Raw genomic sequence first — 14,141 nt, 5'->3', positions numbered from 1 at the left:
GAAATTACCTAAGGGTCTTTTGTGTTGTTTCATTGTAGATGCTATTAACATTTTAACGGAGATGAGAGAGAAGGATGTTCCTATCTCAGGCAAAACAGTTGCATCTTTCTTCCGCATTCTTAATGCCGCTGCCATGCGAGGTGAAGTTGAAACAGTGAATCGATTACATGAGACCATTGTGAACCTGGGGTTGGCAGAAACTGCTGTCCTTCATTCCCCTCTGATTACAGTTCACCTTGAAAAGTAAGCTATGTGTGGGCTTCAGATGAAATAAGTTATATGATATGATATTTGTGTTATATGACCTGTGTATGCTATACACAGCTGCACATTCACATTTGAAAGTGCTCATGCACATAAACATGCACACATGCATGCACATATAATACTTAAGTGATCTAGGAATAGTAATGAAAGGATACGTTTTCTTAAGTTAGATAAGTCTGTTTTCATCAGTTACGCATCACATCATGGTCTCTGGGAACAACAGCTGTTTTATGGACACATGAGAGATGAAGTGGTTGCTTATTGGAATATGCTTATGAATTAGCTGGTTCTAAAGTCTGTTTGACAAGGTAGCTATTCAGAGCATGATAGGTATATTCTCAGCTCTTGTGGTTTAATATGTGTTTTCCCATCAAACCAGCATTATTTTGCTGTGCCGTCCAATACATCTCAGGTGAGTTGAAGGGCGGTTGTTGAACACTGAAATATTTTTAATTCACATAATTCAAATAATTCGATGTTATTGCCAATAGACTGCTATGGTGCTGTAAATTAAAATTCGAGGAAAGTACTGTCTGGTTTGTCTGTTGTGATTTCCGCCCCCTTTTGTTTTTTTTCCCCCCCCCCCCCCCCCAATATACGCTTTTAATCCCATTTAATAGAGAAAAGGAAGTTCATATATTCATTCTGGCAGGAAGTATCTGTAATTCCATGTGTCATGTTCCTTTGCCTAAATTTTCATTAGGAGGTGTAGGGTATTTGAGTTAATGTACATATGAACTATATAACAATTTCTTACTAAAATTGAGCCAAGAGTCCGTTTTCACCTCCTTTACCACATGCACTATCCTGTTATTTTTCTCTTATGTCATTTATGTAGTTGCTGGCTTTTAATCTCTTGCAGCTAGAGTGATTGATCAATTTCTTGCTGTTTGGTTCATGTATATGAATGTTCTTGGCTTAAATATAATACCTATGAAATCAGTGAATTTTTCATAGTATCGTGTAAGTCAGCCTCAAAGGTGCGTATTAACATTTCTGTTAATGTGTAGGTTTTTTTAGTTCTTGTAAGTATTCTGGGTACGCAGGGTCTGTATAACGTTTTCTGTATTCAGAATTCTTGTCAAAAAGATGTAACACTTGGTAGATACATGTACCTTCTCTTCTAAAAGTAGTATTTTAGTGTAGTGGTCAACAGTTAAGAATATAGCGTACATCTTTTCAGTCAGCAACACTGCCTTGGTTACATCACAAGACAAGGCAGATGTTTATGAAAGTAATTTAACCGCAATCATATGTAACTAATGTGTCGGAAAAATATCCGATATGCTTTGCAGTGTGCAGTAAGAGCAGCTGCATTTTACATAATTGCTTTATGCACGTTGACATGCAAGTTGTACATGGTGCTACTTGGGTTCTTTTCACTTGAGAAATAGTATATGATGATGTAAATAAAGATGTGATCATGTGTGGATGCAAAGGGGGACAGTAAAGAATGTTATTTTATTTTGATTCCGTATTCTTTTGGATTATAAATGTTTGGTAAAACTTTTTAGAAAGGTTTCATATTTTTTTTTTAATAAAGGGACTTTTGATGAGACTAGATTTTTAAAGGAGAAAGTAATTCCATACTGTGGAACTGTATGGCTACAAGTCATTGGTACTCACCTGTATAATTCTTAATACATTTCAGATATATATAAATACAGTACAAAGTAAGCTCATTTCCTATGGGTTTTTTTGCTGCCTTGTGGGTGGAGAGACTTGCTTCCTCTCCAATGTTAGACAGAACAGAAGGGGGAAGCTTTTTCCACATAATTTGCTTGGGAGGAATAACTGAATTTCACTGGGTTTTTTTGTTGTTGTTTGTTTTGTTTTGTGTTTTGGTTTTGTTGGGTTTTTTTTTTGTCTTGGAGATGCAAAGAGTTTTTGAAAGTTATGAGTGATTGAAATGTTAGTCATTTCTTTCAGCAGTAGTGCTTACTATTTGCCATCCTACAGCTCAGGTATCATGCTGAAAATGCTGTCATTTAGCTGCAGGTCGTCAGCATGCCTCTGAAATTAGCTCTGGGGTGTTTTTTAATGTTCCACAGCAGTGGTTGTGCTAGTGTTTTGTGTTCGTAATTTATTTCAAACTTTTTAATTGCTTGTAAAGGAATCTGTGATTTGCTTTTGAAGATTTCAACAATTGTAGGTGTAAAATGTTTTCACCTACCCTTTTCGCTGTACCCAGTCCTGACTATTCTGAAATTCTTACTAAGTCCTAGTGCATGTTAAAAGTGACAATTTGCAGCAGAGCATGGAAAAGAAAAAAATTGTTGATGATTAACAGTATAACTTGACAAAAGCTAACAAAATGTAATATTCTAGTAGAATGGACATTTTGCCGTTAGTATTTTGAGAAATACGGAACTGAAGTTACTAGGGAGAGAATTCATACTATTTTGGTGTTTTTTACCCTGAGTAAATTTAAGGGGAACCACCCCCCTGCTTTTCACTGTACGATCTTTATTTATGATTCTGAACAGTTTCTCAAGGTGGTGAAATCACACTAAAAATTGAGGTGGTCCACATGTGGAATCTTGGTCTGTCGTTCAAGGTGATAAACCTGCCTTGGACAGTATGACAAAAATCTTAGTTTCTAAAAGCTGCAAGAACGTGAAGAGCTTGTACTTTTTCTTAAAACATGTCTTACTTTTGAGCTCGTTCTTCCAACTGATGATAGTTGGAAAAGGTTGTGTTACCTACACCACATAAAACATCTTACGATTTTAAGGATTGTAGTTTTGGCTTTTACCTTCTCTACCAACTGTCAGGGGAAAAACCTATTTGAACATGCATTTCATAAAGCTGAAGAGGTTTGTGAGGCTAACCTGCTCCTGTGCTATATGATACTTCGATAATACCTATTTACAGGACAATACATTAACAGATACAGTAACTACTGATCTTTTTTTTTTCTTCTTCCAAGAAAGCTGCATAAGCCAACTTTCATACAACCAAAAATAGGAATACACATCTTAAAAACTTGATGTGGTTCCTGTCTTTCCATTAACATAAGTTTGTTTCTGCTCTTCTTGAATAATATCACCTCTGAGAAAAGAAACAAAACATCTTCAGGTTTGAAATTTACTAATTACCTATATCAGAAGTGCTGTTAAGCAGAGGAAAGAAAATTTGCAGGTAAACTATGAAAACATTATGTTACAGACTGTATGAACAAAATGTTTTGTAGTTTTAAGTCAGTGAATGCAAGCAGTTAATTAATAACTGTATCTTAAACGATGAAAAGGCTATAGCTGGATTGTGTTTCTTTAAAAATGGTTAGTATATTTTAATACAGCGTTGTCCAGTAAAGCATTTTGTGCTGGGTTGTGATTAATCTTATATAAACCCATTTTGTTTAGTTTCTTATGTAGCAGATATAGCGTGAATCCAGTGCCTTTACAATTTTTCTTCTGTTGTTTTCACGGAGTTAAATTCACCTGTAATTTTGTTTGAGATGATTCTGTAGCACATGCAAGTTAATTAACTTCTAAATTTACTTTTAAAAATAGGCATCTTTTAAAATCAGGTGATATTTTTGGTCGGGGAAAAAATATCTCTAGTGGGGAGAGTTCTTTCTAGTTTTTAGCGTCTTTATTTCAAATATTTGTATTAAAACTCTACATGTTGCATTGAAATTAGGGATGTTTGGCTCTCTTACTCTATTATTGCAATTAGGAATTTAGCATCATCAGTGCCAAAGGACTAAAGTGTCTCGTTTGCCCTATGGGGACAGGACAGTGATAAGATGATTTTTCGTCAAGGATCATTGGGTCGTAATTAAGTTACATTCATGGCTATTGCTTTTTGAAGGATGATTGGTAAATGACAGGCTTCATGTGCTTGGTACGGACAGTGTTCACTAGGGTTTTTTCTCCCTCTGTCAGAAAATCCTGTTGAGTCTGATAATGTAAATGTGGCATTTTATTCTGAACAAAAGAGCAGGGAAATGAGCTATCTTGTCTAATCATTCAGTTGTTTAACACCGACTTCCAGTTTAGACTCAATTGGCTGGAAAGCACTTGACATGTGAAGTTAGTGCTGTTCGGAACGCATGTTTGAGTAAATTTTAAAGTAAGTGACAGCTAAATTGTACCTAGGGAAATTACAAAGCCTTCAACACAGTTAATTTTTTGGGGAGGATTAGTTGTAATTGCAACACCAGTCTCCTTGAAGATTCCTTAGTATAGCAAATGAACAGAAAAACATTTAGCTCTTTCAAGAGCCCGTTCTCTTTTAACAGAATAATTTTTGTAAAGCTGATTGTACTTCGCTGAATTGACTTCTCTCTACACTAACATCTGCTTCAGATTTGTAGAGAGGGATTTGTTTTACCAGCCTACCCTCCACCCCCACCCCAGAGAGAACCTTTTTTTCTTTCTACCTCTCTAGTGATTTCAGGTTTGAGAGCTTTTCAATCAGTAAACCCCTTAAGTAAATTGCCACTTCACTAAAGCTTTATGCATAATGTTGCAGCACTTCATTCCAATTAAAATCAATATTTGGAGTCTTATTTTTATCAGGCAGACTCTCTGGTTGGGAAAGTTGTTTATTACAAGTAAAAGGGTTAGATTTAGTGCTACATTCTTGAAGCAAGAGGGGAGTGGCTTGCTGAAATTGAAGGGGGATGTTATATCCATGCACGTTATAGCCAGTCCTGCTGCAGAGTGTGTTCTGCAAACACTCAGACATCTGAGTCATTTTGTCTCTTGCAAATAGCTTTGTGTGAGTAAAATTGCCCACGCAAATACTTTGGAAGATTGTGCCCATAGTATCTTGGACTTCATAGGCATCCTGAACAGAAACCAAATGAATCAAAAAACTTACGATGTTTTAACCCTAGCACCAATTTCGTTGAAAAATAATGCTAAAGTAGGACTCTTCTGGGATTACATAAGGGCCAAGCATAATACAGTGATGACTGAAGCTCTTTCTGTCATTCAAAAATCATAGTATATCTTCTTTTTTAAAAGAACACGTTTCAATGAGGGGGAAAATACACCTAATCTTTAAGTGGAACGGGTATTAGCCCTGAACAGATAATATTTGTGAGTGACTTAAAGCTGTAGTGTCTGGCCAACTCAGAATGAAACATGGATCATCTATGTTCACATTTTAAATACCATTTTGTCCAGACTGACATTGGAAATCAGATTTTTTCCACCATGGCTATGAGTATATGGGCTTTATTTCTTTTTTGACTTGATCCATATTAATTAAATAGTAATTTTGGACCAAGCTTTTAATGTAGTAGTGTAGTAAGTATCCTTTGGGATGATAAAAGCATGTTCGACATGCATAAGTTCGTACAGAAAGACTGCCAAATATTTTCAAATGTACGGCTGTTTGTTAGCTTAAAATCCTTACGTCTAAGTAGCATTTTCTTAAAATGTGGAAAATTTTTTTGTGCAGTTCTTTTAAGTTAGTGAGTCATAACAAGAAACACATTAAAATGTTACCTATACTCAAAATTTGAAGCCTACCGTAAGTTCCTAATTTTCATTAGGCTTTTCTAACAGGATTGTAAAAACTGCTTACAAAAGTAGTTGCTGTACTTACTTGGAATTAACTGCAGTTTGTGACAATTAAGAAATACTGCAGGTTGTTGAATAGAATCATTAATTCAAGTACAAGCGTAAGCTTGATGTTTTTTTCTTTGCAGTAGTAGTACAAACAATTTCTTTGTAGAGGCTAAACTTCTATACCTTTTATTGTTTTATAGCCGGTTGTTGCCAGTTTTATCATTTGTCTGTTGTATAAATGCCATTGTTTACTAAACTGGATGACTGGTTGGTTGCTTGAATGCAACAGAACAAATATATCGCATTTTGATAGATTCAAAACAAATGTCTAGTAAATTAGTGTGTAAGATACTGACCTCCTTAAATGCAGACTTACTCAGGCACCTTTGAGCAGTAAGTACCAGTAACAAGTACAATATTTCCATTTTTGTTATCTCAGTTCTTTGCTGACTTTTTTCTCTGCGTATACAGTATTAATGCCTTCAGAAGTATACATTTCGAGACTAGAAAACTCTTAATGTTCCTGTTTGAATGACATTCCAATTATTCATTCATTTATTGATAGCTTTGACCTAAAAACAGTCACTTTAATCCTTTAGGAATACAGCTGAGACATTACTATGGCTGTTTGAGCATCAATCTGAAAAGCTAGATTTATCACTGAAAACTTTAATTTGAATGTATAAATGTTGTTGTGCCTCCTTAGAAATTGAGTAGTTTTCTGTAAAACTGGGTTTTTTTAGATGTTAACTGAACTTGCATCTAAAGCAGGAGAAAAATACTGATTATATAAAGCTTTGTATCTGTCTATGGTAACTACCATAGTATTTCTCTTTTATGACAGTAATCTAGCCTGCAACATCTACTTGCAGTTTTGAAATTAACCTGTAATTTAGTCTTCACCCCAAATGACAAAAATTCAAATGACTCCATGGGGTGCCAGAAGATGCACTGTAAACAGGGCTCGGTAAGGGGGATAAGGTAGAAATCCATTATCTTAGGTTCATTTTCAGAATGCCAGTATTGCTGAACAAAATTAATTCTTCTGTGTTTTACTCTTTAAAATCTTTAAAATATTAGCCTAGATGAAGATAGTAGTATATAGTAGTCTAGATAGTTCATTCGTTGAAAAAGCAAAATTTGTGCCGCACAGGAAATGCGGTGTGAGGAGAGGACATCTGAATTTGGCTTCTTTTAACAGTAATATCTTAATTTGTTAAGGTTCAGTTGATCAATAATAAAGTTGCTTCAGGAATGCAAGATCATTATTTCAAGTCAGTTTTATTATGGCCTCCAGCTGCTGCTGCTATGTGATTTATTTATCTATTTATTTATTTTTCCCGTTGCCTACTTCCACCACCCTCTGTTTGATAAGCCTTTCGAAACTTAAAATGCAGTTTTATTGACTGTTTGGCTACTTACTACATTTTGTGCATGTTGTCTTGGTTTGTTTCAATTTCAGTTTAAACCTTCCCCTTCAAAGAACAACTTCACATACTGCTTTACCAGTGTTTCAGTGGTTGTCCTCTGTTGGTTTTGGTTTGGTTTTTTAGATTGGGTTGTAATCATTTGAAAAAGGGTCTGCAGCAGATGATTTAGTTCTGTTAGTTGCACAGTGTAGAATGTTAATTTATATTTGTTGTTATTTTAAGTTTCAGATCTGACAGTTATTATGGCTTTTCAGTTTTGCATTTTAACTATGCATACTTCTGAAGACGTTAATACTGTATATGCAGGAAAGAAAGTCAGCAAAGGACTTGAGATAACAATGGAAATATTATACTTGTTACTGGTACTTACTGCTCAAAGGCACCTGGATAAGTGCATTTAAGGAAGTCAGCATCTTACGCACTAATTTACTAGTACCATGGATATATACTAGTGCTGTGGCTCTATGTGACATGGATAGGGCAGCATAAAATACATTTTGGTACCTTAATATATTGTTGAATTAATTGCAAAAATTACATTTTCATTGCAGAAAATATACATTGGATTCTGACATTTATATAAAATAGCCCTTCAATTGTGACAAAATGGAAATCAACAGATGATTTATAGCTAGTCTGCTAAGGTGTAAAACAAGTATAAAGCAATCTAAAGAGCTGTGGCTAACTTAGTTAACTGGAGATCTATACTGAAATAAAAATGCTGTGGAAAAATTTTAAAGAGCTTAAAATTTGAAAATGTCCAAACAGAGACATTTGGAGGTAATATAATGTGCACAATATTACTTATTAACAAGAAAAATAGAACTCTTAAATATAAACTGAAATTTCCACGGAATTGGGGTTTTGTCACAATAGTACATAGCAGAACTTAAGAATTTTACTTCAAAAACCAAGTGCACCTAATGATGAAGAGCGTTCACACCTTTGGTTAATTTGTAGTGAACAGTGGTCATGCAATCAAAAATTGTACAGCCAAGAGGTTTAAGCAGAAATCTGTAGTTCTATTTTCATTTCTGCGGCTGTCAAGCATACATGGTATTTGTTTGTAGGAAAACTTTACCTATTTAAAAATAACTGTAGCATATTGGGGGGGGAGGAGTTGCTCAGGGCATCGGGGAATACACTCTTCGATTATAGGCTGCTGAAAGAATTTTCCTTGAAATTTTCAAGACTAAAGTGGGCTTAGCATGCACTGCTCCTGCTTGGAATGTTTGATTGGTTTTATTTTTGTTTTGTTTCATTCCACAAGGGATGACATGCCTGCAGCTCTGGAAGCTTTAGTCAACTGTTACAAGAAGTATGGTAAAATTCTTCAGCTTCATAACATCTACTGTAGACTGATAGAAAAAGGAGACACTGATCTTCTGCAAAAGGGTTAGTTGCATGTAGTCAAATGCTGTCTGGTTATATGGAGTGTTTTCTGGAGGCTTTTCTTCCATGATTTGTATATCATTTCTTTCAACTGAAAGAAAAAAAAATTTGTGTTTATATGTGTAACTTTAAAACACTTAAATGATGCCTAGGTTCCTCAGATTGAAAATTCATACTAATTTTAAATGTAGAAGAATCCTAATGTTTGGGTAATACAGCATCAAGCTCTCAAAGATAAGTGCTAATACTTGTTCTAGCTATGTATATTGCTATTAAGAAACAATTTAATAGTAACACAACACAATAGTAAAACAACACGTTTTTCAAAGAGTTGTGCAGTTAAGAAATCCTATATCCTCACTCTCTAAAGTAGAGAATGTCAATACATAGTCTGTCTATTCTGTTGAATGTAATTCAAAATATAGTGCAGATAAACAGAAAAACATTTTAAATATGCTCAACTGCAAAGCTACAACGAATTGTGTAATATGTTGTAATCATTCCCTGTGTTTCAAAATTTAATTCCCTATAGCTTATTCTCAGAGTTTTGTGATGCTTGGAAAATACTAGTATTAAGAATATCTGATGTATATATTAAAATGCTTTCAATATATTTAGTAAATTAATGAGTTTTATTCTCTCCTTAGTTTCAGATTTTATAAGCAGAGAATACGGTGACATGATGGCTCTTTATGATCTCTTCTTTGCCTTCTTGCAAACAGGAAAATACAGAGAGGCCAGGAAGGTCATTGAGGTGGGATTTTAACTATAGTACTCTAATCATGCAGCTATTTAGACTCTTAATTAGAAACATTTAAAGTTTTTAACCTTTAATTAGAGTTGTTCTGATTCATGTTAATAGAATTCAATCCCAATAATAAAAAAAAAACCTCGACCAGCTTTATTTTGTATAATTACAGTTCAGAAGAGAGACAGTCTTGTATATTGAAATAGTTTCCTCACTTTTTCAAATTCGCTGTTATATATCAAAATGATATTTGCATATTAAATATCGGATTGTGGAACAATTAAATTAAACTGGCCTTCCTGGGTGTAAAGTTGCTAATCCTCTTTCCGAAGGAATTCTTTGTTCTTAAAAGCACTGGAATTTAATTTGCTGCAGACCACGCTCAGATTTATTTGTAATGCTTGTCTACAAGTTAATCAGCCAAACAAGCGCTGTCTGCTACTGTTTGGCATTTAATTTAGCATTTCTTCTCTCTCTCTCTCTTTTTCAGGATAGTAAGCAGCTTATAGGAAGTGGTAGGTGACAAACTTGGTCTATTTAGGATTAGTATATTTTATCTAGACTTGATTGAAATTGTGCTTACTGAAATTGATAAGTCAAAGGGGCAGCTGCAGAGTCTGCCCAGATTGTGATTATTTTTCTTCTTAACACAGTTGCATGTTTTTAAAATGCTGCATAAGTTTTCCAGTTAATGTGTGGGAGGAGACATCTTGCAGAAAAAGTAATACTTTGTCCTCATTGTTTTTGTGTTATGTATGTACATAACTGTAACCTAATTTTGGGGTTTTTTTTCCTTCCTAAGACAAAGTATGCTTTTTTCCCCTAATTCCCCCTAGAATATTTGAGATACCAGTTATCCTTACTTGAATCATCTGATAGGATTCTTGCATTTAAAAAAATCTTAACTGAAGGTCTGCTTGTTTGTCTGTGGTGGAACAATACTGTCCTGCTGCGGGGTGTGTGGAAATTGCTAAGCACAATGTTGAAGCATTGATATTTTTGTTCTGAGAGGGTTTTTTGCAGCTCAAAGTCTTATAATACAGAAGAATAGAAGTATCAGTATCCGACAGAAGGCGATACTGAGGAATTGAGTTCTTTTTATAGTGATTAAAGCATATAGGAGGTAAAAGGATGAAATCTGAGAATTGGAAGTAAAATTAAAGCTAAATGAAGAAAAGTCAGTACTTGGTGTGATTTAGCAGCTGTTTCTTTGATACTGGCATTTAATTTTTCAAAACTTATATTGGTGGCTGTCATGAATAGGATAGTAAGCAAATTATCAAATTGATGGGGCTTTGAAACTTGTCATTTTCATAATAGGTGCCAAATTATCTCTGCAAATATTCAGTATTTGGTCATTGATAATAAATTATTAGTAACCACAAACAGACCCCTAGGTGTGAATCTGAACACAAGATATCTGGAGACTAAATGGAAGTTTTCTTGGCTTGTTATGCTCTTTAGAGGAGGCTTTCTTGCTCTTACCTAACTTCCATGAAGTATGAATTAGAGCTTTGTAGATGCTGTTGAGAAAAAGAGGTTTTAAATTCCAGAATTTTTAGGAGTATAGGGATTTAGCTAGGAATAGTATGCATGTATTCTACCAGTGGATAACGTGGCACAAAATCAGTTACTATATGGTGTCTTGTATTTTAAGTATGCTTTTATTATGTAACAATATGTTAAGTATTTTCAAAGAAATTTTTTCCACAAGAAGGGGGGGAATCTTAAAATTGGTATTTTGCCAAAGAATAAAATAGCTTTTATTGGTTTAAACCTTAAACAAGTTACTACTTGCTTTTTTTGTTTGTTGGGAAGTCGAAGCCTTAATGATTATAACGTGGAAGATGGAGTACAAGGTGTATGTGTATCCTTTTCTGTAGTCCAGTGGTTTTTGCAACTACATTACTTCTCTTGTTGATCATTTCAGATTGTTTTTCTATTTTTCTTTCTTGTGAAATAATATTCAGTAAAGGTGATTAATTGGTGCTGCTTTCTCTTTTTAGATACTGTTGCATATTAGACATGGATTACCTTTCAGCACATACTTTTATCATCTATTGCTGATTATGGTGCTCAATTGATTTTAGTGATATAATTTGTTTTAAAAGTATCTACAGAGTTAATAGAGCATCTAAAAGGGTAGTGAGGAAGCTGGAAAAAAATTTCCTTAGGAGCTAGGGAAATGAAGACCATGGAGGATATGGTCGTTTGAATGGGGTGGTACTCATTGGAGACCACTGCCTTTGCTTGCTCTTGCTATTTTTAGAAATCAGATGTATACTAGATGCTTATGTGAAACTTAATGACAACTGCTGCTTTGAAAAACTTGCAACTCAAAGCCCCAGGAATAAGAAAGTAACTCTTAAACCTCAATTTTTGGTAAAATACAACTGGGTGACAATAGTGGGAAAGGAAGAAGCGTAAGATTTGAGGGAGATTATAAAAATTAGGTCAGAGTTGTGTATGTACGTTATTTAGTCACAAATGTGTTGTGCATGCATATATATAAGCTCATGTTGTGGGATATTGTCGTAGCAAGAAAGCTGAAAGCTCTGGGGCTCATCTGCTTGCTGGAAGGACACCAAGACTAAGCAGAGAACGATGGTATAAAAGACAACGAAAGGTGAATAGAAAGGAGATGAGGCAAAGAATGCACCTGACCGATACCAGAACAAGTAAACTGAAGCATGTGGTAGTTTGGTGGTGTGAATCTCTTTTGAAGCGATGCTAAGTGGAAGAGAAGCTGTGATTGAGAAGACTGGGGGGGGGGGAATGCAGCTAAGTTCTAAGGCTTCACAGAGTTTGGTTGATAAGGTAACAGTTTCCAATGTTGCTAGACTACCTTGTGAAGCTTTTGAAAGTCTGTTCTCATTTGTTCTTTGGCAGGTAGCTAGAAAAGAAAACCTCTCTGAGACGATACCTCCAAATGAGGTAGCCTTGGCTGCTCTGTAAAGTAAAAGTCTATTTTATTCTAGCTGTGCCTGGAGATTCCTGAGCCCTTGAAGTTACGCTGGTAGATGGATGTGCTGATAGATGCTCTTTTGCTTTCCACTGGGAACAAGTTCTACCATTGGGTGCTATAGTACATCAAAGCATGATTTAGTCTTCAGTTCTTAACTGCACCTCAACTGATGAGTTAGCTTTTGTCTTGAGTCCTTCAAAGGTGATCACGTCAAAACAAAGTTGGCACATCTCTTCTTACACATTACCATAAGGTCACGTGCTAACTTGCTTTCCCTTGGAGTGGCACAGCATGAATTCTATGTCACCAAATCTAGCTCTGGTTACTTAGGAATTTTTCCCTTACTTGGAAAGGCAGTTTAATTGCCTTTTTTCCTTCAATTTTGTTTTCATAAAAAAGAAAAAAGAAAGAAAGAAAGAAAATAAAGTCAGTACATACTGACTTTAGCTAAATTAAACTACATTAAAACTAATGTAGGCTAAAAGAAGGGGATACAAATTTTCAATAAATAGGATTATTTCTTCAGTTAATAGGATTTTCAATAAACAGTACCTTCTGGAAAGGTACTGTCTTCTAAAATGTTGTCTTATTTTGATAATATCTAATCAGATTTTCTCCTGGAGAGAGATCTTATGTAATTCTTCATATGTGTTGCTCCAGAGGTCCAGGTGGTAGATCAGAGAGTCTGGAAGAGTCGCTTGGCCTATTATTCTTTTAAGTCTGGTATATAAATGGTAAGAAAACTTTCTAGAGCCTAGTCCCCCAAATCCCTCCAATCCAGAGCTTCTTATGTGTTGCCCGAACTGGACAATTAGAATTCCCTTACGTTGACTCAGTTGTTGACTGCCACTTTATTAACCTGATCGAGCTGATGATTGAGAGCTGGACTGATGTGAAGGTCATCCAGAAGAGTGGGAATGAAAAAGGGAATGTAACACCACCTTGGAGGAATCTACTTCCTCCCCCATTCACCTGTTACTCTGTTACTTTGTTTGCATGCTGCATGGAGGTTTAAAGATTTCACTACCCAAAGTAGTTAGAATATAGTTGTTGTCTGTCATTTTGGTCCAATTTTAATTATTTGGTCATATCTGAATTTTGCACTGAGATGTCATACTTGCAGCTGTTTTACCTGCGTGATAGTTGAATATTTCTAGACTCACCCTTTTTCCTTCATTTATTATTCATGCTGAATGCAATTATCAAAATACTCTCTGAATCTGCATGTAATTAAGCCCAGGTCCATGCTTGGCTCTTTCTGGTAGAGTCACAAGACTCCTGTATCCTTAAGTACTGTAACAGTCCTGCAGCAGAGGTTCAAGCAAGCCCTTCTTTAAATCTCTTTAGGCAAAAGTCTAAACCGTGTTTTCATGAAGTAGAAATGAACACTTTACACCTATGGCTAAAGTATACAAGGTTTTAAACTGGTGTTAAATCCATTTCTGCACTGTATTGACAAAATCATTACACCTTAAACTATATTTCATTGGACAGCAAAATACTTCTGGAAAAAACCCAAAACGCGCCACGTTAAAAAAGGATATTAGGTCACTGGCATTTTTAGTTAGGAGCTTATGGACTCCTCTGATAGGAACTAGGGGTTTTGGTGGAGGTGTTCGTTTTTTGTTGTTTGACAGATACTTCTTGAAAACTTTTAAAATCACATCAGCTATTAAATTAAAATTGTTCTTTCAATGAAAGAGTAAAATCTCTAGTTTCTGCTCGGTTTGTAGTTTTACTGGAAATGAAGGCTAAGAGAGGATTACTGTATTTGGGATTGTTGTGGTTTAACCCCAGCCGGCAACTGAGCACCA

General features: G+C 35.2%; 1 protein-coding gene across 1 annotated transcript in view; it reads left to right on the top strand.

Moving 5' to 3' along the window:
• LRPPRC (leucine-rich pentatricopeptide repeat containing) overlaps positions 1-14,141 on the top strand; it is an 83,446-nt gene that overhangs the window by 31,891 nt on the left and 37,414 nt on the right. Inside the window, exons 22-24 of the mRNA XM_009325326.1 lie at positions 39-243; positions 8,493-8,617; positions 9,262-9,368. Of these exons, the coding sequence (XP_009323601.1) occupies positions 39-243; positions 8,493-8,617; positions 9,262-9,368 (437 nt within the window). The remainder of the gene's footprint in view (positions 1-38; positions 244-8,492; positions 8,618-9,261; positions 9,369-14,141) is intronic.

The sequence above is a fragment of the Pygoscelis adeliae genome, unplaced genomic scaffold (assembly GCF_000699105.1).
Source record: "Pygoscelis adeliae isolate BGI_AS28 unplaced genomic scaffold, ASM69910v1 Scaffold96, whole genome shotgun sequence".
In the NCBI taxonomy this organism is placed as follows: domain Eukaryota; kingdom Metazoa; phylum Chordata; class Aves; order Sphenisciformes; family Spheniscidae; genus Pygoscelis; species Pygoscelis adeliae.
This window is presented reverse-complemented; position numbering and strand designations above follow the sequence as displayed.